Here is a 27,958-nt window from a genome sequence, read left to right as displayed (position 1 = left end):
TGTGAATGTCAGTGTTCTTGTTTGTTGTAATAGGTAAGGAATAGCCCTGAAACAACAAATGCTGCTATCGGAGAAGAGAAAGAGACCCTGACTGCAACTGTTAACAAAAAAGTGGGTTTGTACAGATTTAAAAACAGAATACAGCAAGCAATCTTTACATTGAGATGGATTATGTTCACTTCCAATCACTGAGTCGCCCCATGACCATAAAACACTTATTGTCATCACTTTGATTTCTACAGTTGCTTTTAATTTTGGGTATGAATGTATGGAAAACTTTTTTTCATTTGGTATACTGAAGATTTCTGTTGACTGACTTTTCAGCTGTCCATCACTGAATTAAGTAGAATTGTAGTTGGTCTTTTAACTTTTAGTATCCTTATTTTTCTAAACTTCAAAAGGCAAATGTTTTTTCATACTTTTTCCCCCTAGGAAGATCCATTTGCTACAGAATCTCATCCTCTGCCTGATCAAGTTACAGAAGCCAATTTAGACTTCTTCCAGTCTGACCCCTTTGTTGGCAGTAAGTAGATTTTTCTGTTAGCATGAATTTCCTGAAAGAGGGTTAGTTGTATTAATGTGTCTTAAAAACTAATGTGTATTTGGACTGGAATTGAGTTTTGTAGTAGAAGAATGGTTTTCCATTGACTGCAGTTGTGGTGGGGTCTCTGAAATCTACCGATGCATTGTGAGGGTTTTAGTCCAAGCACCAGAAGAGGGTAGCCATTAGTGTCTCAAAAACTGAATGTGAAAGGAGAGGTTTGCTTTTGCAGTAGCCATGGCAACTGCTCCTTCATCCACACCTCTTCTGCCTCCTCCCAGAGAGAAGTTTATGCTGATACCTGTTCTCCAGAGGCTGTCTTTCTGTATTAAAGAGGAGGGCAGATTGTCTGCTCTATTTTATGGAAACTTTGGGCCTAGTCCTGTAAATCTAACTCAAGGGAGTAGTAACTTTCACAATAGTCAGACTGCACTAGTCCTATTATAAAAACTCAGGATTTTCCAATAGCTGTTACTGCTATGATTTTGTATTCTAAGCATATATGAAGGCAAATATTGTGATAGCTAAGCATTTACTATCCGTTACCACAGAGTTATCTTGGAGATCACCACTTTGACTATACTTACACTAGGAAATAGTGGTAACAGTTATTTTTTGGCAAATGTTGACTTTAATGCCAGCTATTGCAAGAGTTGCAAATTCCTTTATAGCTTGCTAGGAATCTGCAACGAAGTAACCCTCGGCTGAAAGCATGTTTTTGCTGAAAGATTTCAGTGCTTTTTTCCTTTTTTTTATTTTTTTTAAACAGGTGATCCTTTCAAGGATGACCCTTTTGGGAAAGTTGGTAAGTAGATACTAAAGCTCTTAAATGTAATGCTTTGTAAATATCTAGTGTGAAGGACTAGCTGTCTCATAGGATTGGTGATGGATTATATGAAAACTTTCACATCTCAATCACTTGTGAATCTGACCAAGGCAGTAATGACCTGAAACAGCTACCATTTGATGGATGTACAGAGCTTTGTGTTAAATATGTTTGGGCTCAGTAGGTTTAACTCAGTTGTGCACATCAAATTAGCCCCATTACTACTGGCTGTAATTGGCCCTTGGATGTGAGTCTGCAGAAAGGCCAAGGACTGAATAGCAATGTACACCAAACTATTCTTTCACCATGAGAAATAGCCAGAGTTGGGTTTGAGGCGCACTGATAGTGGTGCCAGTAACACTGTGCTGTCAGTGCCCGTTTAGTATCTGTCCTGTAGCTAATTGGGACTTTAATCTTGAGGGCTATCAATCCAGCACCTTTCTCTAGCACATCAAATTAGAATGGTTGTGCAGACAGTGTCATTGCATTGTCAGACCCTGAACTAACTTACAGGTGATTATTCTCAGTAAGTGAACTAAACTCTCTAGATAATAAAAACAGCATTTTTAGCAGAAGTGGAAACCAGTCCAGTTTGATCATTATGTTGAGAGATATAAGTTCTGAATTTTTAAATGTCACCATTTTTATATAACTTTGTGATACTATTTCAGTACAATAGGCTGCCTAATGCATTTGTTTGAACTTGTAGAGGGTTTTTTTTTTTTTAAGTACCTTTCTGCATGCTGTGTGATCCTATCCAAACTCTGATGAACTGGAATAGTGTGATTCTAGATCTCAGGTTTTTTTGTAAGAATTGCCTGTCCAAATGACTGTTTGCCAAGAGTTAGCACATCAAACAACTTTCCCATTAAGAGAGGAAGGGAGAGAACCCTAGGTTTGCTTTTACATGCTGGAATTGAGTAATTACAGTCAAGAATATAAGGATTCTCACTAACAGGTAAGATTTCTAGAGGAAGTTATTATGGAGTGCAGAATCAAAGGAAATTGGGAGCAATTGTTCAACTTGAAATGTTCCAACAATACTGTCTCTTGTAACTTTTCTAATGTTGATGGTAAGTTCAATAAAGCAGTGTTTCAATTTAGCTGGGAAATGCATTTAAAAACAGTGCAGGCTATTAGAATGAGCTGCCCTCAGTCACTTATCCTACTGAATATTTACACAGAGTCCTTATTCTGTAAAGCATTACCCCTCATTTTCTGCCACCCTGTGAAGTTTTCAGCAACATACATTGTAGCATCTGTAAGGGTAAATTGTTAGTATGTGTGGTGTTGGCATGCTGGGGCATCACTCAAAGAGGGCTGAGTAAAATTTGCATGTACTTGTAATTTCTGGTTTTCCAAGTTTTAAATTTGTTTAATTTGTTATTAATCATGTTTATTATGGTAGTGGCTAAGGCCCAACTAAGAATGGGGGCCTATTGTGCTTGGCACTGCACAAACATAGAACATCAGACAATCCCTGCCCAAAAGAGCATACGATGTAAATAGACAAGACCGAGAAATGATGGGGGAGTGAGGTAGAACACAAAAGCAGCGTGACCAAGATGATGGCAGCAAGTGTCATGTTAGTGCTACAATTTAATGTTTTCAAGTTGGTATAGGTAGGAAGGGATAAGCTAAATGGAAAAGAAAGTGTAGGGAGAGAGGACACTGAAGGGAACTGAGGGGGGTAGGGGAGAAGAGGATAAGAGAGGCATGTGTCGAGTGAATCTAAGGGGGAAGAGACTGAGGGGGAGAGGGTTGGAGCAAACAGCATCAAGAAGGTTGGTGGTGATTGGATGTCTAACATAGTGAATGCCAGTGAAAATGAGGTAGGATCAGAAGAGGCTAAAATAGGGAAAGAACAAGTTAAAAATTACTTGGACAAATTAGACATCTTCAAGTCACAAGGGCCTGATAAAATGCATCCTGGAATACTCAAGATGCTGACTGAGGAGATATCTGAGCCATTAGTGATTATCTTTGAAAAGTCATGGAAGACGGGAGAGATTCCAGAAGACTGGAAAAGGGCAAATATAGTACCAATCTATAAAAAGGGAAATAAGGACAACCCGGGGTATTACAGACCAGTCAGCTTAACTTCTGTACCCGGAAAGATAATGGAGCAAATAATTAAGCAATCAATTTGCAAACATTGAGAAGATAATAAGGTGATAAGTAACAGTCAGCATGGATTTATCAAAAACAAATAGTGTCAAACCAACCTGATAGCTTTCTTTGACAGAGTAACAAGCCTTGTGGATGTGGGGGAAGCAGTAGATGTGGTATATCTTGACTTTAGTAAAGCTTTTGATACTGTCTTGCATGACCTTCTCATAAACAAACTAGGGAAATGCAACCTAGGTGGAGCTACTATAAGGTGGGTGCAAAACTGGTTGGGAAAACCGTTCCCAAAGAGTAGTTATCAGTGGTTCACAGTCATGCTAGAAGTGCATAACGAGTGGGGTCCCGCAGGGATCAGTTCTGGGTCCTGTTCTGTTCAGTATCTTCATCAATGATTTAGATAATGGCATAGAGAGTACACTTATGTTTGCGGACGATACCAAGATGGGAAGGGTTGCAAGTGCTTTGGAGGATAGGATTAAAATTCAAAATGATCTGGACAAACTGGAGAAATGGTCTGAAGTAAATAGGATGAAATTCAATAAGGACAAATGCAAAGTATTCTGCTTAGGAAGGAACAATCAGTTGCACACATACAAAATGGGAAATGACTGCCTAGGAAGGAGTACTCTGGAAAGGGATCTGGGGCACATAGTGGACCACAAGCTAAATGAGTCAACAGTGTAACACTGTTGCAAAAAAAGCGAACATCCTTCTGGGATGGTATTAGCAGGAGTGTTGTAAGCACAACACAAGAAGTAATTCTTCCGCTCTACTCCGCACTGATTAGGCCTCAACTGGAGTATTGTGTCCAGTTCTGGGTGCCACATTTCAGGAAAGATGTGGACAAATTGGAGCGAGTCCAGAGAAGAGCAACAAAAATGATTAAAGTTTTGGAAAACATGACCTATGAGGGAAGATTGAAAAAATTGGGTTTGTTTAGTCTGGAAAAGAGAAGACTAAGAGGGGACATAACAGTTTTCAAGTATGTAATAGGTTGTTACACGGAGGGGTAAGAAAAATTGTTTTTCTTAACCTCTGAGGATAGGACAAGAAGCAGTGGGCTTAAATTGCAGCAGGAGAGGCTTAGGTTGGACGTTAGGAAAAACTTCCTGTCAGGGCAGTTAAGCACTGGAATAAATTGCCTAGGGAGGTTGTGAATTTCCATCATTGGAGATTAAGAGCAGTTTAGACAAACACCTGACAGGGATGGTCTGGATAATACTTAGTGCATGAGTGCAGGGGACTGGACTAGATGACCTCTCAAGGTCCCTTCCAGTTCTGTGATTCTATCAGATGGAAGCAGGCAAAGGCAGGAGAGTGAAGACCAAGTTCCTACCTCAAATCTGGGTCTAGTGTATGGGGAAGTCTATCCATCAGCTGCATAGGAGGCTTAGAGAGATGTGAAGTGGCCCATTCATTCATCTCAATAAGATGTTCTCAGCTGAATGACAACGCCCCATGGAGATGAATACAGCCTGAAACAATATTTCTAAGAGATGCGAACTACTCCAGTCATCTCAGGAGGTGTTCTTATTTCCTTCCTCCCCAGTATCCGTGGTTGCAAGCCTGGGCTATGCACCAAGCATAGCTGTTCTCAGTAGTGAGTGCTTCATGCATGCGTAGAGCATGCCTGTTCTCAGCTCCCCATCCAGAACGGCAGAGCCCACAAAATCCTGGCTCACATGGGGGTCAGGGAGAGGGGCTTATATCTGATGTGAAGAGCAGGGGCCCCTAGATCACAGGACACAGGGTAGGAAGATGAGCTCAGCCCTCCTGAAAGGGGTAGGATTCCCCCAGATGCTGGCTTATATGGGGGTTCAGGAAGAGGCCCCCGAAAAAAGTTAGACCCCTTCTAAAGTAGCTATATTACATATTTCCCAAAGGTATAAAAATCCCTCGACAGAGGCAGATATAGCAACATGCCTACCGATCATTCTCCCATTTCTGTCAAGGGTAGGGTTTAAACTTACACACAAGTATAGCTCAGGGTGAGTGGCCACAATATGACCACTTGAGCCACCACTGTAAGAATGGGCTAACTTCAAACACTGTTGTTTCAGCAGAGCCCTAGTCTTGCTCCATGTGAACGTTTAATTCCCTTTGGGTCCAGCTACTTTCCTAATTTTGCCCTGAATAACTTCAGTATAACCCCCCAAAGGAGTAGTTGGTGCTGTACACTAGTTGAGCTAAATCCCAAGTGCCTGAGGTCAGTTTACAGAGGATCAGAATCATGGTTTTAGCCCCAGGTGTGGACCAAAAAGTAGCTTTTTAGATTTTGTAAAATAATTTTTAGGGGGTTTCCTTACCAAATTCCTGGCTGAATGGTGCCCATATTTGGGCCATTAACACTATCCCACACCCCTATGAGGCACAGCAAATTTCAAGACAATCTGAGTAAGCATGTGGATTTTAGAGCACTTTAGAAGACTTTGCCTTTAATCAGAAAGTGATGACCAACCTTCACTAGAGAGGAGCTGGTTCTCTGCTGTAATATGAAGGAAGCTGTACAAAATTACATTTGTTTTTAAGACTTCAATCTAAAAAGAACTAGCAGGAAATATTTACAAGAAATATTCCTTTAACAGGCCCATTGTATTTTTTTCCTTCAGATCCTTTTGATGGTGATCCCTTCAAAGATTCAGATCCTTTTGCAGCTGACTCTTTTTTCAAACAATCCTCCACTGATCCTTTTGTGACTGTGGACACTGATCCTTTCAGCACAACAAGCAACAGCAATAATCCCACAGTAAGTTTGATGGGAGGAAAGGAGAGGTGTACTAATAGTTTGTTCAAAATGGAGATGATCTTGTATATTTGGATACACTCAAATATATGAGGTATTGTGTATTTTCGGTAGTGCATGGATATTTTGCTGGTAAGTGTTAATTTCCACTGGAAAATAGTTTAGTGGTTTTTTAACTCTGCACGTACAGCCCTCTGCTAAATGCTATTCCTAGTCACATTTCTACTAGAAAATAGTGGGTATTGGGAGAAGCATGTAAAATGATGTAAAATATTAATAAGATTTGATTCTTTAGTTCTACATTTTTTTGGGAAAATAACTCCCTTAAAAAATTAAATAAACTTTGCTAAAAATCCTGAAACAACACCTCTATTGCGAATTTCAGTTAATTGAAACTGCTAATTTAACTAAAGGTCACTTGTATCCTTGGCTTTGCATGGTCCATGACTCCATTCCTGTGGTGTGCAGGCAGCAGAAGCTCTCCTAAATTTTGTGGGAATGTAGTGCCTCCTTCTATGGAGCTATAGGTGCCTCAGAGAACCAAAATTTTCAGTTATTTAAAAACATGACATAGGAGATTTTAAGTTTCTGCTTTCTGCCCACCAGAGTCATAAATCAGGGTTTTACGAACAACATGGTCTAGTGGCTAGAGTTGTGGATTGGAAATCCAAACTCTTGAGTTCTGTTCTCGAGGAAGCATTAGTCACATGCTTTTAACAGACAGGATTGGGAATCAGGAGATCTAGATTCTATTCCCACTTTTTGGCACAGACTTGCTTTATGATCTTTGTCATTTAACCTCTTTGCCTGTGTCTGTTCATCTGTAAAATGAAGATCATACATATGTATTTTACTGTTAGAATGTTGTGATGCTTAGCCACTTATGCAATCTGCGTAAAGGTGCTATATGAATGTTAACATTTCATATTAAAAAATAAAAATTGACAGTGATAGCATTGATCAACAAACATGATCTTTTGTCTTGAGGTGAAGCTCAATTTTTTGCTAGAGATGGGATAGAGGAATGTTGGGGATTATTTTTCAAGCTGCAGAAAACAAGTCTTCATCAAAGGAATTTTCTCATTTTTAGACAGAAACATTGAAGAACAATGATCCTTTTGCTCCTGGTGGAACAGCTGTTTCTGCACCAAATGATCTAGGTAAAGAAGTGAGATTATATACATCCTTTTAATTATTTTAATTTGTAATCCATTTTATTCTTTTTTAGTTTTATAGGCTTTAACACTTATTTGATTATGAATTTATATAGCAACGTTAAATTATAGACTATTCCTAGCTACACTGTATCTAAAGCTGCTTCTTCAAGTAATTACATAGGTCCATTCCACTGTAGGTGTGTGCATCCCTCCTGCACAGTTGTCAGAGATTTTTTTCCCCTCACTAGTACCCCTCAGGGCAGCCCAAGTAATAAAGGATGGAGCCACCCCCAATGACTCTCAGTTCCTTCCTACTGCCCATGACTGTTGTTGGAACTGCTGTCTTTGCATTTGCTAGTCCTATCCTCTTTAGTGTAAATAGCACCTGTTTTGTACATTTTAGGTTATTCCAGGACTCAGACCACCTTTGACACACTGTGACCTCTGATCAATAGGGTGAAATCTACCCTGTCTCCTGTTCAGAGAACAGGATTTAATGGGGCTGTCCTGGATTCTACAAAGGCCAAAGCTTTCCTGCTGGGGTTGAGATTCCAAACAATGTGTGTTTTTGCTCTAGATACAAAGACGCCTCCTGTCACTAGAGTACAAAACTGCCTCAAGCTTCAAGAGTACATGGCAGTGTGCCCTTACGTGGGCAGCATGCCAGGCTGCACTTCAAAGAGACAGGGTTGTTCACTTTAGTGTATTCACTGGCCTGCCATCATATGAAGATGGTGATTAAAGTGCCTACTCAGGTCTTGTCCTCCTTGGACTGGTGGACAGAACCCTTGAATGTTTGCATGGGGGTCCCCACTGTTTCTCTGCAAGAGACACCCTAGTCACGGATGTGTTAGGCTCTGGATTGGGGAGTTCACTTAAGTCCTTTATAGACACAAGATCTTTGGACTGTGCAAGATCTAAAGATCTAGATGTCAGGGAGCTTCAGGCCATCCATTTGGATTTTATGCTTACTCAGGGTCGGTGCTCGCAAACAACACAGCAGCCATGTTCTGTGGAGGGATAGCTCAGTGGTTTGAGCATTGGCCTGCTAAACCCAGAGTTGTGAGTTCAATCCTTGAGGGGGCCACTTAGGGATCTGGGGCAAAATCAGTAGTTGGTCCTGCTAGTGAAGGCAGGGGGCTGGACTCCATGACCTTTCAGGGTCCCTTCCAGTTCTAGGAGATAGGATATCTCCATTAATTAATTTATTTATTTGAAACAAACAAGTGGGGGACAGGTTGATGAAATTCTGCCAAGAGGCAATTCTGCTTTGGAATTTCTGCATTGCCAGTTCCATCAACCTGGAAACTGCTTACCTTCTAGGGATTCAGAATGCTCTGGTAGATCACCTAAGCTGGTCATTCACAAGTCACCACGAGTGGTCTCTTCATCCAGATGTAACCACGTCCATTTTCCTGCTATGGGGGACTCCCCAAATGGACCTATTTGCAACAAAAGCAAACAAAAAAATCATCGTTTTGTTGTTGTTGTTTGTTGTTGTTCTGGAGTGTGCCACAGCCTGGGTTTGTTGACAGATGCTTTCCTGCTAATCTGGTTGAAGGGCCTGCTGTATTCCTTCCCTCCAATTCTGCCCCTGTCCAAGATCTTGTTCATGGAGTGCAGGAAGTCATTCTAAATAGTAGCAAGCCTTCAATTTAGGACTACTTATTTTGCTAAATGAAACAAATTCTCTATTTGGTCCAGACAGAAAATGTATTTCCCCAGCTCAAGGTTCCTATTCAGCATACAGTGAACTATCTCTTGTTTCCGCAACAACAGGGGTTAGCTGTTAGTTCCATCAGAATCCACCAAGCAGTTATCACATCTTTCCACTCTCCTGTGGATAACCACTCGCTTTTTTCCATTACGATGTCTATGAGGTTTCTGAAGGATTTGGACAGATTATATCCAGAGGTACATAGCCTAGTCGCCCCGTGGAACTTAAATTTAGTTCTAGCAAATGTGATGGCTCCCCCCTCTGAGCTGCTGGCGACCTGTTCTGTTACTCCTTTCTATGAAGGTGGCTTTTTTTGGTTGCTATTACCTTGGCCAGGAGAGTGGGGAATTGCTAGCCTTAGTCAGAAACTCCCTACACAATCTTTAGAGATAAGGTTTACCTTCGACCTCACCTGATCTTGACTTAAGTGGCTTCCAGTTTTCATATTAACCAAACAATTTAAGTACTGACTTTCTTTCCAAAGTCTTGTTCAAATAAAAGTAAAGACAAGCTTCATACTCTAGATGTTAGAAAAGCTTTGGCTTTTTACCTTTATTGGACTCTGCCATTTAGGTCTTCCACTCAACTCTTAATTGTGGTTTGTGGACAAACTACAGGCCCGTCCAGAGTCCTCCCAAAGGATCTCTGCTTAGATTTCCAGCTGTATTGGTTTATGCTACTGATTGTCTGATGTTGCACCGCCAAGTAGAGTGTTGGCCCATTCAACTGGCTCTCAGGCAGCTTCTATGACCTTTCTGGCTCATATGCCCATCTTAGACATTTGTAAGGTGGCAAATTGGTCATCAATCTATACTTTTCCCTCTCACTATGCCATCTCTCATCCATCCAGAGAGAGTGCCAGATTTGGAAGGGTTGTCCTGCAATACCTGAGTCCTGCAATCAAGTCGACTGAGTTGATCTCCAGTTTGAAATGCTTTCTGAGTCCCCTACAGTGGAAAGAACATGTGCAATCATGCGAAGAAGAAATGGTTACTAATCTTTTTCAGTAACTGTTGCTCTTCGAGATGTGTTGCACATGTCCATTCCACTACACTCCCTCCTTCCCCTCTCTATCAGAGTCTATCCAGTTGGAAGGAACTGAGGAGGGTTGGGGGCAGCTCTGCCCATTATGCCCGTGCACAGTGGTGAAAGGCAGCAGAGGGGACTCAGAGGGAAAAATCTATGTCAGCTGTGCACAGGGCACATGCACACCTACAGTGGAATGGACCTGTGCAACACATCTCAGAGAACAGCAGTTACAGTAAAAAGTTAGTAACAGTTTCTTGTCTTAAGTGTGCCAGACGAGGTATAAATGTATGAACTTCCCTTAAACAGTGTAAATGCAGACAGGCTTTGTGAAGACCTTACTCTCTCAGCCACGTTTGCCCAGACTGTTCAAAGCACCTACTTGTGAAAAGGAGACTGTTGAATTAGAGAATCCAAAGGGATAGGGAGATTCAAGGTGAATAATAATGAGGGTGTTGCATTTTACTGCACACAGAAAAGTCACTGGAAGCTTGCTTTTTAAAAAAAATTGTAAACTTCCTATCCTTTTCTGTGTTAAAATATTTTGCTGCAAAATGTACAGAGCTTAGGTTATTGATGCTATAGCTTTGAGTATTTCCATTGATAGACTTGGATTCTGCTTTTTCTGCATAGAAAACTGGAGTATCGCAGTGCTATTTCCTGAAAAAACTGTCTGTCCAGAGGAATGAGTATTTATTTAATATTGATAAATAGCATTTGCTAATTTTATGAAAGTAAAAATATTTCTACTGAAACAACTCTAGCAATAAAAGCATTCACCTTTTAAAGAGATTTTTAGTTGAAATAGTTATAGAAATATTAAATATACATTTTGTGTAGCTTTTTACATGATTATACAATTTGGGAAATACAGTTTGGACTAAACATGGCACGTGCCTTTCATGTTGTTTTTCATTGAAACAGAATGTAATGTTTGGCTTTTCTATACTGTTCTGTTTGTTCTCTGCTTATTTTAGCTACAGATCCCTTTTCCTCTCTATTTGGAAACGAGTCATTTGGAAGCAGTTTTGCTGACTTTAGCACATTGTCAAAGGTAATCTGAAATGATTAACATATGTGGAAAAGGCATAAAATGCTGCAGGAACTGAAACACAAAGAAGATCTAGTGTTTTCAGTTATAGAACTATTCAACTGGTATTCTGTTCTTACTCTCCAATAAAAATTGACAAAAGTTGATTTTTCTGAAAGGGGTTCTAGCAGTAATGTGCCTTGCAATACCCCTGTGATGAATGCTGTTGTAAACATTGTATTGTAGCAGTTCAGATTGTTGCAACTTTAAATTATTTTTTTCCATGTTAGAAAACCTTTAAAACCTTTTTTTTTTTTTTAAACCACATCTCTCCCAGTCTTGGCTCCACAGGCTAGTTACCTTCAGCTTATTTGGTTGTGTAGCTGCCTCAGTTGTTTGCTGCTGTCACATTGGTACTAGTTAAATTGATTTTTTTGAATTGGTTCTCATACAGACATCCATTTTGGGTATGTTGGTATGAGGGGGGGGGGGGAAAGCGGTGTACATTAAAATGTAATTGCTAACATGCTTCAAGATCCTAATGTTGAGAGAGCAAGCTGTAGTTTTAACATATATTACTGGTTTGCCCATGATGGATGAAATACTGGCCCATTGAAGTCAGTGCAAATTTTGCCATTGATCTCAGTTAAGCCAGGATCTATCTCATCCAAGGATTTTAATGTGTTAAAGATCCTGATTTTAAAAACACACCTTGTCCTAGTGTAGGCATGGCCTTAGTGTCCTACCTCTGGGTCTGAAAAGGAATTTACTAATTGCATGCCCCAATACTGCGTGCGATAATCACAATGCAAAAAAACCCTCCATGTTGGTCAGATAGTGGAATCTTTGAGGAGATGTCCCTTCATAATGTGCTATGTATGAGTTCTAACAATGAGTTAGTGGTACATGAGAGGAAGTGGTTGATTAGACAGAGAAGCTGGTGCCAGGATTACCTTTGTAGCGTTTTGTAGTCCCAAGTCGTGAATTCTGTTTCACTCCCACGCACAAAGCATTGGTCTCTTTCCTTACAGCAGACTTGTAGTATTAAGCTGGTATCTTCACCAATGGTGTATGTTGAGATTATTTCTTCAGCTAATAACCTGAGGACATTTTGCTAGTTTTAGTGAAATTCTAAGGTTCTCTTGTACTTTCATTTTGAGCTGCCACTTCTCACTAACCCTTAATCTTCCTTATATTGTGGACTGCTGTGGTAACTGTGGGGAAGTATATTTATCTTGTAGGCACCTTGCTCTGTTTTCTGGGCTTGTTGTCTTCAATCATTTGGTACAAAGAGAGGGAGCAAGTAATTTTTATATGGAGCATGCTATACTATTCTCCATATGCTAAGCTCTTCAGAGCAGGGAGTCTCTTTTCTCTGTTTGTACAGTACTCAGTGAAATGGGGCCTGATTTGTCCTTTTGAGTGCTACCATAATATAAGTAGTTAATAATACTAATCTAGTATTGTGCACCACAGAGGAATTATGACCATTTCCTGATTTGCTTGCATCTTCACTGTTTTTTCTAATTGTGGTAAGTATTGCTTTCTGGAAGAAAAGGGGTGGGGGAGTAGAATTTCACTATGCTGAAGAAAATTGTAATATAGCATTTTTCCCCTTTTTTTAAAAAATAGGCCAACAATGAAGATCCCTTTATTTCCTCTACATCAGGCTCTGTAAGCAATGTGGTCATAACTAAAAACGTATTTGAGGAACCACCAGCTAAAAATGAGGATATTCCTCCTGCTTTGCCCCCCAAGACTGGAACTCCTACAAGACCCTGCCCTCCACCACCTGGTAAAAGCTAATACTTGAGATTCCAGTAAAGTTTGATTCACCTGCTTCTATATTGCTAGTTGTGTAATGGTATGAGGGTTGTAAGAAAACTTGGTTTGAATTTCCTACTGAACTAGAATAAAAGTACTTAGGAACTGGCAAAATGTGAAAGAACCCTGTCCCTGTACTGCTGACATCTCCTCTGACGTTAAATTCCCCATGGGTTTTAGTTCAACAATTTGTTTGGAGAGAGCAAGGAACTGGAAAATATAACTTCAAATTTCTACAAGGAAATAGTGTGGCTACAGAGAGCTTTACGTGGGGGGTGTTGTATCACAAGTCTTATGAAGTTCTGTATTAAAAGCAAATGACCCACTTTTGTCCAAGTACCGTTGAAAGTCCCTAGTTTTCAAAACCGTCTCCTCTTTTGAAGACATTTCAAAAGTATTTTTCATTATCCCCATTTCACCATTGGAGAAACTTAACCTCTTTCCATCCAAATGACTTTTCTAAAGTTATGTAGCATAGTCAGTGGGAGAGTTAGTAATACAACCCAAGACTCAGGACTCCTAGTTCTGTGCCCTAAATACTGGACCATGCTTTCCCCGCCAGAAGGAGCATAGTTAAAGAACTACAACCACTGTAACATGGTATTAATTAAATTATTTTTTTTACCTTAGTAATAAAATTTTGAAAAGATACTGCTAGGATTAAGTGCAGTAGTAGTGTGTGTTCTTTTTCAAGCTCCAGTCTGTCTTCCATTTGCATTTATTCTTATGTGAACACTACTGCATTATTATAGAGTATTATATTGTAAGAGTTTTACAGTGTTCATGAGAACCATATCATAAAAATTAGGCTGACAGAAGATAGTATAGACAATAGTAGTAATAAAAAAAAGGAACAGTTGGTCTGCTGCTGCTTTTGGAAAGGGAGGAACAAGCTAAATCTGGCACTATTAACAGTAATTAAAACGTTTAAACTTTTAGCTCTAATTTGTAACATCATTTTGGTGAAATTAAACCCTGTTCTCTCCCTGCCTTGCAAGCAATTAGTTAAAGCCCTCACTTCCTCTCCTAGAAACAGTAGAAGTGACAATATTTCCATGGCTGAAATGATCCCTTTATAGCCTGTAAAGCAGTTTGAGATCTGGGTCAAAAGTATTGATTGATGATTTTGGGCTATGAAAATGACCATAATACTTCCTTTGTCAATGCAGACTTATAGTTCCCAAGTAGTTATCTAGTAGCAACACTTCTTGCTAATAAATGGTTTAATAAATAATGGAATCTCCTGGTGATGGATAAACTTATCAGTATTAAAAATTATACCGATGGCAAATATCTGGATAAATATACAGGGAAAACACACAATTTATATAAGTAGTTAAATAACTTTTTCACTGGCTCAGTGTTACAAGCTGTTTTTTGCTTTATTTGATATTAGTTTTATTTTTAATATGCATGTTGTGTGTAATTTTTGACAACTTACAGTAAATATTTTACTAATTTGCTATGTCTGCTGTACATGTCAGTTCACTTCTTGGCTCCTTGCCCAATTTACATGGGGTCAGAGGTGCCCGTGATTTTTCACCACGTCTTCCAGTCCATGACACAGGTTTTTCTTTTCAGACTTCTCTTGACAGCTTTTCCAATGTATCCTTAGTCTTCTATGTCCTTATTTGCTGTCCTTTTCATCCCATGTTTTCTTTCTGCTTGTTCTCCACCTCCCTTCTATAACATGTCCAGCCCACCTCAAACATGTGCTATCCAGGCTATCACTGAGAGTTCCAAGTTCACCTTCCCCCTAAATTCTTCTGTGCTCACTCTGTCTACCCTCCACTTGCCTGCCATTCTCTTCAATATATTAATTCCTACTACCTGTATTTTCTTTTCTTGGAGAGCCACTGTTTCCAAACTGTAGAGCACTCAGGGACAAATACAAACCAGGCATACGCTTTTCCTTTCAATTTGTTACTTAATTGCCAGTCCCACAGTTCTCCTGCCACCTTCTTCACTGCCACTTATGCATATTGGGTTGTGTTTTCCAGTTCTCCAGATCTCTCTCCGATGGCACTGAGCGTAATTCCCAAGTATACAGATTCTTTCTTCTGATTCAACTTTTCTTCTGAGTCTTCAATCAACAGCTCTTCCTCCACCTTCCCTCCTTGCACAACTTTGGTTTTCTTTGAGTTTACTTTCAAATCATGATCTTCAAACACAGATGCCCACTCTAATACCATATTTACCAATTCCTCTGTGCTGTTCGCTAAAAGGACCAGATCATCAGCATGCATTAGTTTTCTCTGTCTCCCTAGAGGCTCAGTTCTCCTACTAATTAACTCCATAACTAGGATGAAGAGAAGTGGACTCAGCACATTAGATCAGTGGTTCCCAAACTGGGATTCGCGAAATGTTACAGGGGGTTCTCGAAAAAAAAAAAAAATCCCTAATGGCAGACAGAGCTGTCCCTAGGGACCCCGGGCAGCACGGGGGCAGCAGCTCAGAGCCCCTGGACTTCCAAGAGCTAAGCAGATCAAAGCAAGCATATCTATCACACTGAGGAGATTTAAACTTCAAGACTCCTTATAAGAAATGAAAAGGGAGGTGGATATTTTTTGCTGTTTTTTTTTTAAATTAAATAGGCAGCTAGTATTGTTTTCAAAATTATTATGAAGAACAAGTTTAAGCTTTGTTGTAATGTGCATTGTTTGCCTGGAGTGCTCAAGACCTGAATGCTTGTGTAGGAGGAACTCTTTGAGTTGGCTTCTTAAATACCTTCATGCTGTTTCGCATCTGATACTCCATGATGAAACATAGGAACCTTGTCTTATAACAAGCTTATTCAAAGTGATACAAGCTACGAAAGTGAGATCTTGGAAGTGTGTTGTCGTTTTCATAATGTAATAAAAATACTGTAATGATAAATAATAAATCGTGTGTAATAAGCATGTCATAAAAACAAATTTTATATTTCCAAGATCACGGCTTTTATAATTTATACTCCAGGTTAAGGAGAAAATCCCTGGAAATATTCATTTTTAGGAAGGGGTTCGCGAGACTTGACATTTTAGTGAAAGGGGTTCACAGGTTGTTAAAGTTTGGGAACCACTGCACTAGATCAATCCCAGTCACCACAAAACTCCCCTAAAATCTATATATTGTTACCACCTTAGTTCTTGATATTGCTCCTCTGTCATTTCCACTTCTTCCAGTCCACTTCCCATCCATCTCAATATTCTAAACACCAACTCCCAGGAAACCAAGTCATGTACTCTCTCAAGATCAGTAAATGCTACATACCAGCTATACCATTCTTTCAGATTTGTCTCATTGCAAATATTGTATCTGTAATGCTCCTTTCCTTCCTAAAGCCATGTTGCTCCTCTCATATATTTTCCTCCACCTTGCATCTCAACCTTGCCTCCAAAACACTGTCTCAAGGATGTTAAGGGGCCAACTTAACGAGGCGAGGCTCCAGTAGATGTTTGGATCATTTGCATCACCCTTACTCTTCCAAATAGGCATAGTCAATCCCACTCTCGAGTGATCTGGTAGCCTAGCTTGATCCCAGCAAACACATAACTGGGGATTGACACACGGCAATCGATTAATTGGCAGTTGATTTAGCGGGTCTAGTGAAGACCTGTTAAATTGACCGCAGATCGCTCTCCCATCGACTCCTGTACTCCACCTGAACGAGAAGTGCAAGGGGAGTCGATGGGAGAGCATCTCCCATGGACATAGCATAGTGTGGACCCCATGATAAGTAGATCTAAGTACGTCGACTTCAGCTACGTTACTCACTTACTGAAGTTGCGTAACTTAGATCGAGCTTCCCCCCCATAGTGTAGATGCGGCCTGAGTCTGTGAAGCCACTGTACTCCAGTATTTCCAACTGCTTTGATTATGTCAACAGTTATCTCATCTTAATCAGCTGTTTTATTCTTGTCTAATTCAGTCCTCCTTCTGCCTCCTCTGTAGAGATCAATACCTTTTGAGGCTTCCCCATAATTGTCAGCAGTGCTTGCACTTGCAACTCTCTCTTCTCATATTTGGAAATATTTTTTCTATATCTCTACCCATCTCATTAGGGTTAGTCACCATGCAGTTTCCATCCTTCACATACAAAGATTTCTTCATATCTTGTGTTTCCTTGTTCCTTTTTTTGGCCACCGCAAAAAACAATTTCCTGCCGTCTTCCTTCAGCTTTATGTATAATTCCTCTTCAGCCTCCATTCTTGCCTTAGCAACTGCCTTTTTAGACTTTTTTTTTTTTGCTTGTATCTACTTTAATTACAAAAAATAAATTAAAAAGGAGCAACAACATTTGGGGTTGGCTCAAAAGCAAGAAGTGCTTAAAGAAGGCTTTCAGTACATCCTTGTTAAAATTCTCTACTGAACTGTGGAGGGAGTGCTAGGGTAATTTCCTTGCATCTAATGAAATTCACTTCTCTGGATACAGATAAATCATACCTCTCAATCAGAGAGATACTGGGACTCGTGATGCTTTAGAAAAGGATTTTTTTTTTTTTTTTTTTGCCTTTGAAATGACACTGTTGTATACTCCAAGTTCTTGAAGCATTTATTTCTCTTTGGCACCAATAAATGTACACAGATGTCATTTGCAGCTGATATTTCCTGTGTTAATTTAAGAAAACTCAAGGGATTTGCATTTTTATATAGTGATGTGGGCACCAAAATATTCTTTGGGAAGTAGCTAGATACATAACATAAGATAATGTAAACCATTACATATTCCCCAATGAATTTATATAAAACAAGTCAAATAGTTACCATAAGGAAATCCCCTAAGGATTATGGAAGTATGTGAGACTGACTTGCTGCAATGATTCCCAATACACTGACTGTGAACAAACATATAGATTTAAACCAATCTAAAATGGTCCTAGGAGACAGGTCAATAGTAAATTCTAAATGGAATAACTAAGTTGGCCCTTGCTTGTGTCAAAAATCAGCTGCAGGACAGGAGGATGCTCCAGCTTAAGTGCATCGCAGCTGAAAGATTAAAGGTGTTAGAATCACGTTGCTGCCTCTAGTAACTGATGACCTAGACAGGAAAGGGAATTTAAAGATGGGATGGATGCTCTTGGAAGAGCTGGGTCCGTATATTCCAAAGTATTGAGAGCTGACTGAGTAAGCTGAAAAAAGAACGAGATAGGTGAGCGAGAGATCTGATTCTGATATGTTTGCTGCCATTTAGACAAGAATCAAGAAGACAGGGTTAGCACTTAACATCTGAATGCTTGTTACCCTCGTTCATACTGTTTGTGAAAATCTGAAGTTGCAGATGGCAGCGAAGTCAAAAGAACGTCAGAACTCTGCAGAGCACAGTAAAATGTCTGTTGCCTTGATGTACAAGTAGCTAATTTTAACTATAAAATAATAAAAGGAATCTCACTACAGTTCCATGGTGAGTGGCCGGGGGGACGACACCAAAACTAGGCTGGCTATATGGGGGCAAGGAGAATCGTTTTAACCTTTTTTTTTTTAGGGGTTCTTTCCCAGGGTGGTGGTATATAATTAATACATGGACAATACACTTAAACCTTGAACCCACTTTTAGGATATTCCATATCTGATTATGAACTAAATGTCAGACCCAGATCTTTGGCTATTGTAAACTGGCAGAGCTGATTTACATGATTATAGGATGTGATCCAAGTAGTTCTTGTTTTCTTGTTTTGTTTGTTTTTGCTTAGTGTACACTTTCTGCTATCTTTGTGGTCACTTGAGTTGACTTAGATTATATTTGATCCAGGGAAAAGACCTAACAACAAACTGGATTCTTCAGATTCCTTTAAACTGAATGATCCATTTCAGCCTTTCCCAGGCTGTGACGTTCCCAAAGAACAAGATGATGATCTATTTTGTGACCCATTTGCTCCCAGCAATATTGGTAAGGAGACGGACACCAGCAATTTTGCAAACTTCAGTGCTGTAAGTAGGTTCTTTTATATTTTTGTTTCTTTAAATAAATAGGCATTTAATAAAACTTACTGGAATGAGTCTATCATAGTAAAATCTTCAGATTTTATTTTAAAATTACTAAAACCTGTCCTCAAAACTGTGTAATCCCTTTTCTTAAGGGCTATAATTAACTTTTAAAAGGCTCAAAATATTTTTCGAGCTGTTACCTATATAAGAAGCTTGTAATTAAGGCTGGTATAATCCATTCATTAAGATAAAAATGAAACAATGCAGACTATTGTTGGTATTGTCAGGTCATATTGATTGCATAATTGTGTTAAGGTTTTCTCTGAAGGTTTCCTGGCTTTTACAAAGCAGTCATCAGATAATTTATTTATATTGCCTCGGTGTTCTTGTTGACATCTGTTTAAATTATTCACAAGTTCGAATTATATGGCATAGACTAGACCCGCATTGGACAGCCCCAGTTGCCCCCGGGCTCTAGAGCTCCGACTCAGGTCCAGCGGAGCAGCCCGGTTGCGTCGACTCAGACTTCTCCAGCTGAAGTCCTCATGCCTTCAACACTGGAGGCCCTGCAGGCGGCCAAAGACGTTATGACTTTGCAGGTGCCTGGGGCACCGCCAGCACCCGGACCCCACTCTAGAGGCAAGCCACCACTGGGCTCTCAACAGCCGACGCCGACCCAACGCAGATCCCGGTCAGGGGATTGCTCTCAGGCCCGCTCGTCGCTCAGTGTCCTGTCTGGATGCAGCCTCCACTCTCGTCGCCCTCCAGGTTGTATGGGCGGGTGCCGTCGGAGCGGAGTTCCAGGCACCACTCCACGCCAAGTACAGGGTATCGGCGGGACCGATGCCGTAGACGCTCCCACTCTCGGCGGAGCTACCGGAGCCTCTCCCGGCACGGACGCCATTGCCGGTCACGCTCCAGCTCTCGCGCATTGAGGCACTGTGTCCACGACTCCCGATGGGGATCGCCGGCTCCGCGTCGTCGCGGATCCAGGCATTGAAGCGTCTCGAGGAGTACCAGCTCGAGGCGGCACCGTTCCTCAACGTCTGAGTCCTGGTCCCGTGGCGGTGCTGTGCGAGTGGTACCACCGCGCGTACCACTCGCACGGCACCGATAGGTCGTTGGCAACCCCGACCTCAACCCACGCGCAGCGCCCTATGATCCAGCAAGGCCAACCCGACCACCTGGTGCCACCGATGCCGCACAGAGACAATGGCAAGGGTTCCTGTGGCAGAGCCAGAGGTGCCAATGGACCCGCTGGCCCCCCGTGCACGCCCAGCAAAGCCCTCGGTCGATAGTGGAAGCATCGGAGGCTCCTTCAACCAGACCTCTGAAGGATAGATCGGCGGGTCACAGCTCCTCGGCACCGCACGAGGAATCCGATCAGGGGTGGATCCCATGGCACTGGTTGACGTGCAGAGCCCAGTACCAGCCCCTTCCCCCACACCGGATGACAAGATCGCAGCCCCACCCCTCTCCGTACCACAGGAGGATTTTAGGTCTCATCAGGAGCTGCTATAGCGAGTAGCATCCAATCTCCATCTCCAAGCTGAGGAGATGGAGGGACCTTCAGACTCGCTGTTTAATGTGCTCTCATCCTTGGCACCGGGCAGAGTGGCCCTCTCGGTCCATGAGGGGGTGGCCAACATCTCCAGTGCTCTCTGGCAAACACCAGCCTCCCTTGCCCCGATATCGAGAAAGGCAGAGCGCAAATACTTCGTGCCCACAAAAGGGTACGAATACCTCTATACCCACCCGGCCCCCAACTTCCTAGTGGTAGAGTCCGTGAACCACAGGGAAAGACAAGGTCAACCAGGACCTGCACCCAAAAATAAAGACTCTAAAAGACTGGACTCGTTTGGCAGGAAGCTTTATCGTCTGCCAGCTTCCAGTTCCGGGTGGCCAACCACCAGGCCCTCGTCAATTGATATGAGTTTAACTTGTGGGGGTCGCTGCCAAAATTCGAGTCTTCCCTTCCGGAGCGTGAAAGAGAGGATTTTAAGGCGCTGGTGGAGGAGGGCACCGCTGCCACAAAGGCCGCTCTGTGGCGGCATCGAATGCAGCCGACACGGCTGCTTGGTCCGTGGCCTCAGCCGTGTCCATGCACAGGGTGTCGTGGCTACTGCCGTCCGGGCTCTCCGCGGAGACGCAGTCTGTGATGCAGGATCTTCCCTTTGACGGCAAGGACCCGTTCGCGGAACAAACAGACATGAGGTCCATGGCGTGAAGGACTCGCGTACCACCCTTCAGACCCTCGGGCTCTACGTCCCGCCCAAGGAGAAGCCTAAGGTGCAAACCTCCGTCCCTGCGCCCCAGCCGAGATACGAGCCCGCGTACAAGAGGTACAAAACTCAAGAGGTGACCTCAGAGGCAGTCTCGCTCTGCCCCGCAGCCTGGCCCTCCAGGGGCAAGCAGCAGGGCAAGAGGAGGTTTTGACTGGTTGCAGGAGGGTACCCAGAGGACCCCCGAGAGGACCCTCCTACCAATAAAGTTTGCTTTCAGCAACCGCTTGTCTGTGTTCCTTACCGAATGGTCCCGGATAACATCGGACCAATGGGTCCTCAACACTATTTCCCGGGGTTATACGCTACAATTTGTCTCACCCCCGTTCTCCCTCCCCCAGACAGCAGGGGGGACCCGTCGCATTTACCCATGCTACAGCAGGAAGTGGGCCGGCTCCTCAGTTTGGGAGCCGTGGAGAAGGTTCCGTGGGAATTACGGGGGAAAGGGTTTTACTCCTGTTATTTCCTGATCCCCAAGGCGAAAGGGGGGCTCAGACCCATCCTGGATCTGCGAGGCCTCAATCGGTTCATGGCAAAATGCCAGTTCCGCATGGTCTCTCTGGCATGTATCATACCCGCTCTGGACCCTGGCACCTGGTATGCGGCTCTGGACCTTTAGGGCGCATACTTCCATATCCATATATTCGACGGGCACAGACACTTCCTCCACTTTCTAGTGGGGCAGGACCACTACCAATTTACGGTCCTCCCTTTTGGCCTGTCCACCACGCCCAGCGTATTCACAAAGTGTATGGTGGTGGTGGCAGCCTTCCTCAGACGCCGAGGCATAGAGATATTCCCCTACTTCGATGACTGGCTGCTCAAAGGCACCTCGCGGTCCCAGGTACAGAACCACGTGGACCTGCTCTTGGCCACGTGTGCCAACTTAGGCCTTCTAGTAAACGAGGCCAAGTCGACACTGGTCCTGGTGCAACGCATAGAATTCATAGGCATTCTCCTGGATGCCTCCAAGGCCACAGTCTCCCTTTCCCTGGACAGGTTCCAGACCCTGAAGGGTCTTATAGCCTCAGTCACGGAATTTCCCCCATCACCACAGCCAGGACGTGCCTGCAGCTCCTGGGCCACATGGCGGCGTGCACTTACATGGTCTGCCACACCAGGCTTCGGATGAGGCCCCTCCAACTCTGGTTGGCCTCAGAGTTCTCCCAGGCCCGGGACAAACTGGACGAGGTCCTCACGGTACTGGCACGGGTGATCGCCACGCTACAATGGTGGTCCTGCCCGGCCAATATGCTCCAGGGAATTCCCTTCCGGGACCCAACCCCATCACTAGACCTGGTGTTTGACGCTTCGGACCTGGGCTTGGGGGCCCACATAAGGAATTCTCAGATCCAAAGGATGTGGTCAGCCGCGGAGCTGTCCCTTCACATAAACGTCAGGGAACTCAGGGCGATATGCTTAGCCTGTGTGGTGTTCAGCTCACAGCTGCACAGCAAGGTGGTTAGAGTACTCACGGACAACACTGCAGCGATGTTTTACATCAACAGGCAAGGCGGGACGAGGTCCTCGGCGCTCTGCCTGGAAGCCCTCAGCCTCTGGGAGTTCTGTATGGCCCATGACATCTCCCTAAAGGCTTTCCACCTGCCAGGTGTCAACAATATGCAGGCCGATCGCTTGAGCAGGAGTTTCTCCTCCCAACACGAGTGGTCGCTCCACTCGGAGGTCACTCACCAGCTCTTCCGAGCATGGGGCACTCCCCAAATAAACCTGTTTGCGACCCGACAGAACCGCTGCTGCCACAGGTTCTGTTCCAGAGGGGGGGGTGGGGAGGAACGCGATCTCCGACGCCTTCCTCCTGTCATGGTCGGGTCAACTCCTTTACGCCTTTCCCCCATTTCCCCTCATTGCCAAGGTCCTGAAGAAAGTGAAAACGGACAAGGCGCGCGTCCTCGTGATCTCCCCAGCTTGGTCCCGGCAGCATTGGTATGGGACCCTCCTAGGCTTACTCGTGGCCCCTCTGCGGCCATTGCCGCTCTGCCCGGACCTACTCTCCCAGGACCAGGGCTGCCACCTCCACCCCAATCTGGCCACCCTCCGTTTGACAGCGTGGCTGATCAATGGCTAAATGTGGAGGAGAGAAGGTGTTCAGAAGAGGTCAGGCGTGTCCTCCTCAAAAGTAGGAAGCCATCCGCGCGCCAAGCCTACCTGGCGAAATGGTCCAGGTTCTCCAGGTGGACGGGCGAGCAGGGTGCTTCCCCAATGTCTGCCCCGCTCCAACTTATCCTTGAGTACCTTCTTCACCTTAGGACTCAAGGCCTGGCCCCCTTGTCTGTCAGGGTGCACCTGGCGGCGATTTCAGCGTTCCATCCGCTGGTCCAGGGCTGCTCGGTTTTCTCCCATGCCATGACTGGGTGTTTCCTCAAAGGGCTGGCCCGGTCCTTTCCTCATGCTAGAGTCCCTGTCCCTCACTGGGATCTAAATTTGGTGTTATCCCGCCTCATGGAGCCCCCGTTGGAAGCCCTGGCCACATGCTCATGGTCTCATCTTTCCTGGAAGGTAGCCTTCCTCGTGGCCATCATGTCAGCCCAGTGGGTCTCAGAGCTCAGGGCCCTGACCTGCGACCCCTCTTACAGTCTTTCACAAAGACAAGGTTCAGCTCTGCCCACACCCTGCATTCCTCCCTAATGTGGTCTCCGCTTTTCACATGGGCCAGGACCTCTTCCTACCTATCCTCTGCCCTAAGCCGCATGCCTGTAACGAGGAACGCCGCTTCCATATGCTCGATGTGCGCAGAGCTCTGGCCTTTTACCTGGATCGGACTAAGCCGTTCCGCAGGCCTTCACAACTCTTTGTTGCTTCGGCCGAGCGCATGAGGGGCCAACCGATCTCCACCCAGAGGCTTTCCCGGTGGATTACATCGTGCATCCACACTTGCTACAACCTAGCAGGGGTTCCCGCACCACCTATCGTAAGGGCTCACTCAAAAGGGCTCAGGCCTCGTCGGCTGCCTTTGTGGCCCATATCCCTATCCAGGACATCTGTAGAGCCACTACCTGGTCCTCAGTACACACGTTCACATCGCACTATGCAATCGTCTCCCACCACAGAGATGACGCTGTTTTCGGTAGGACTGTGCTTCAGCCAGGGAATCTATGAACTCCTAGCCACCTCCATCACACATAGCTTGTAATCACCTACTGTGGAATACACATGAGCAAGCACTCGAAGAAGAAAGGACAGTTACTTGTTCCATAACTGGCATTCTTCAAGATGTGTTGCTCAGGTCTATTCCACATCCCGCCCTCCTTCCCCTTTGTCGGAGTTGGTCCGGCAAGAAGGAACTGAGGGTGGGGGGAGCGCGCGGCTCCCCTTATAATGCGCTATAGTGGCGCCACTCCAGGTGTTGCATCAGTGCTCCCCCTGTGGGTACTGCTGAGGGAAAAACTTCCAGCACCGGTGCATGTGGCGAGCACGCACACCGACTGTGGAATAGACATGAGCAACACATCTCGAAGAACGCCAGTTACGGAACAGGTAACTGTCCTTTAGCAGCTGCAGAAGCATTTGGCTAGTACTGAACTCCTCTGCAAAAGCATATTTTGATGACACTATCTGTACAGTTCATTCTGCAGTCACTGCCACTGAGAAAAATATCTTTAAAAGAGCACCACGCTGTTAAATGAGGGTAAAGCTAGTTGTCCCACAGTGCCAGATGGATCCTGCAGTGTATGAGAGACTATCAGTTTGTTCACATCTGATTCTAAGGCATCAGATTTATTGTTGATAGTGATTGCTGCAGTAGCATTGTTTTCTCTGTCCAAATTTAGGACTCAGTTTTGTTCAGTAGGGTTGCTCACGTGCTTCAAGTTAAGCATGTGCTTGAGTAATTTGCATAGGTGTTTAGCAAATTGCCAGATTGTACCTTTAAACTGGTGTTCGTTGGTGGTAATTGAACAGGTGGTATTTTTCATCAAACCGTTAATCTTCAGGACTGTGTTAGTGCAATTCTTATTTAAACGACAAATGAAATTGTACCAGGCTACTCTTAAAACACATTTTTCAGCACAGAGGCAAATTCTAAAACTACAATAAATACATATAATATTTTGGGACAGTTCAAATGCCCTCAAATTCTGAGACTTGAATTGTGCAGTTACATTCTGATTAAGTCAGATATGTTTATCTTTTTAAAATTGCAGTATCCTTCTGAAGAAGACATGATTGAATGGGCTAAGAGGGAAAGTGAGAGAGAAGAAAAAGAGAGACTTGCAAGATTAAAACAACAAGAGCAAGAAGACTTGGAGCTGGCTATTGCACTCAGTAAATCTGAAATATCAGAAGCATGAAGATTAAAATAACCGTGTCTTATGTCAACTGTTTTGTCCCTTTTCCTGAATACTTAACCTATTTAAAATGTTAATCAGAAGCTACCTATGAACAGGGAAGTACGAAAAGTTTTAAATTCCTGCAAGTGTAATTGAATATTCACCTTTATATTTTTGTCCCATTTTGATTTGTAAGTTTCCTAAAATTCTTCATTAAGTTTATCAGACAACTAATAGAGTGCTGCTCCCGTGTGTATTCTCCTTGAGCTTTTAGCCTGTGCTATTTTTATTCTGTAAACCCAGGACACCAAAGTGTCTTTATGTAATACAAAAAGATAAGGCAGACTTCATCTTCTTAAAGAAACTGGTCATCGTTCTGGTGATATGTGAAGATATCTTCATGAACACTTGTAATTCTTTTAGACTGAAGTTCAGAGACAGGCAAATATTGTCTCAATCAAATTCCTTGGTGAAAGGGGCATAGTATTGAACATAAAGGTGAATGCTTGCATTTCTATATTTTGTACCCATTGTGTACAGGGCTGAGTCATTTATAAAAAGAAATGTTAACAAAAAACATTTTAGCTTCTGTACCGATTGTGTGCTGTCTCATAAAGAAGCTAGAGCCTTTTACTATATATTACTATATAAAAGGTGTGTGGACATTTCTGCTGAATTCCATCTTTAGTTATTTATAGATTTGAATAGTCCACTCATGTTAGCATTTATACTCTCCCAGAAGACATGTTTCAGGAAAGTAAAGCACATTTCCTACCTGTAAATAAATCAGTTTATAATGCAGGCAATGAGACTATGGTTTAAGTATAATCTGTCAGCAACTATGATTGAGTAGAAGATGAACATAGCAATTACTCTGCCTCACTGACCCCCTTCCCACCAGTTAGTTATTTGAAACCTTTTGTACTTTTTCAGAGCAGACTTTAGTAATGCTGGAACTGTAGAGTGCTGTATTTTGTATGTATACATAGGTATTTTCTTTTTAATGAAGGTTCTACTGCTGGACTTGAAATTTAATTGATAATATTCAGTGTGAAAGTGGGAAAGATTGTGTATCTTATTGAAACCTGAATTGCTTTTTTGCATGGTCATGAGGTTGGCAGACAGATCACATATTCTGGGTGGGTTTCTGTTGTAACCTAGAATAACTAAATGGATCATTCACATGAATTTACTGTTGGTCAAAATGTCTCAAATTGTGGAAGCCCCACTGCTAATTGAGCCAATATACAACTAAACTGGCAATTGGACAAGATAGAGAAGAGAGTAGGATGCATAAAGGCAGTTTAACTTTATACAACAGTCTTTTTCTATACATGTAACTTATTGAATGCCAACTGATAGTTGCACCTTATTAAAAAAAACTGATTTATAATTCTTTATGGTCACTGAGTCAAAGTAGGTTGATAAAATGTTAATGAAAGTAACTTATTGCCTGTTGTGTAAATGTAATCCATTCTGCAGAATGTCAGATTCATTTAAGTCATTCCCAATGATGCTTCTTTCACTCTGTACGCGTTCAGCTGGACTGCAGCAGCATACAATCGATTTTCTTTCTTGCACTTTTTAATTTGGTGTATTTCTCCCGGAGATTAGAAGTGTCTCAAGACAAAAACACTTGTGTGAAGCAAGGGATGACTCATTAGCCACACTTTGGGTTTGTTTAAAGAGTTCCAGTTAGCGACGGTTGCTGCTGCGAGAGCTTTTGAAGAGGGCAGTTTTAATTCTTTCAGGAAAATGGGTGACTTGACTTGGACAACTTTTTTCTTTTGCACTGGGAAACGAGCATTTGAAACACCTGCTCAAAAAAGGTATCTTAAAGAAACCTCATGCAAGTATTAAATATCCATAACTTATCTATACAACCTTTGTAATAAGTGTACACTAATCTTGCATATTGTATGCTTAACTGGACTACACAGATTCTTATCTTTTGTTAAAAATGTATACTCAGTGGACCAATACAATATTATGTGTATATATTATATATATTCATGCTTTCCTGTGTGGAATTTAAAGTTTTGAGTCATTTGATGTTACATTTCATGTTACTGACTCTGACTACAGTACCTTTATTTGAAGATTACCAATAAACCACTGCTGTGAGCTAAATGGCATTACTTATGAAGTTTAACTAGCTTTTTAAAACTTGGCCATATGGGGTTAGCCTCTATTTATAGACTTTTCTTTTGTTTAAAAATTCTAACAGTAGCCTGTAATTATGAAGAAATAAAGTTTAAATACATAAGTAAATTGTCTGTCTCTTCAAAGTGGTGGCAATGAACAAAAAAATCCCGTGTAGACAGAACATAAACTGTTCAGATCTATAGTGTGAAAGGAAAGTGAATCTTTGGTCAAAATTTTCAAACTTGGGCACCTAAAGTTAGCATCCTAAATCTGTTTAGGCACCTAAATAGAAGCAACCTGGCATGTCAAAGCTGCAGGACACCTCCTATTGAGCTCCAGTGCAGGTT

General features: G+C 42.7%; 1 protein-coding gene across 9 annotated transcripts in view; it reads left to right on the top strand.

Moving 5' to 3' along the window:
* The window catches only part of EPS15 (epidermal growth factor receptor pathway substrate 15), a 106,295-nt gene extending 78,563 nt beyond the window's left edge, over positions 1-27,732 (top strand). For 4 of the 9 annotated variants that reach the window (XM_065555348.1, XM_008167965.4, XM_042844990.2 and 1 more), the window contains 9 exons: positions 34-111; positions 433-523; positions 1,311-1,346; positions 6,104-6,240; positions 7,328-7,397; positions 11,115-11,191; positions 12,800-12,962; positions 18,723-18,901; positions 25,341-27,732. In XM_065555348.1, the coding sequence (XP_065411420.1) occupies positions 34-111; positions 433-523; positions 1,311-1,346; positions 6,104-6,240; positions 7,328-7,397; positions 11,115-11,191; positions 12,800-12,962; positions 18,723-18,901; positions 25,341-25,487 (978 nt within the window). In that variant the 3' untranslated portion in view covers positions 25,488-27,732. The remainder of the gene's footprint in view (positions 1-33; positions 112-432; positions 524-1,310; positions 1,347-6,103; positions 6,241-7,327; positions 7,398-11,114; positions 11,192-12,799; positions 12,963-18,722; positions 18,902-25,340) is intronic. The other 5 variants (XM_024104950.3, XM_065555347.1, XM_065555346.1 and 2 more) reach the window with 3 other exon arrangements.
* Positions 27,733-27,958: the final 226 nt, after the last annotated feature.

The sequence above is a fragment of the Chrysemys picta genome, chromosome 8, assembly GCF_011386835.1.
Source record: "Chrysemys picta bellii isolate R12L10 chromosome 8, ASM1138683v2, whole genome shotgun sequence".
NCBI classification, from domain to species: domain Eukaryota; kingdom Metazoa; phylum Chordata; order Testudines; family Emydidae; genus Chrysemys; species Chrysemys picta.
The sequence above is the reverse complement of the archived record's forward strand: the minus strand, read 5'-3'. Positions and strand labels throughout refer to the sequence as shown.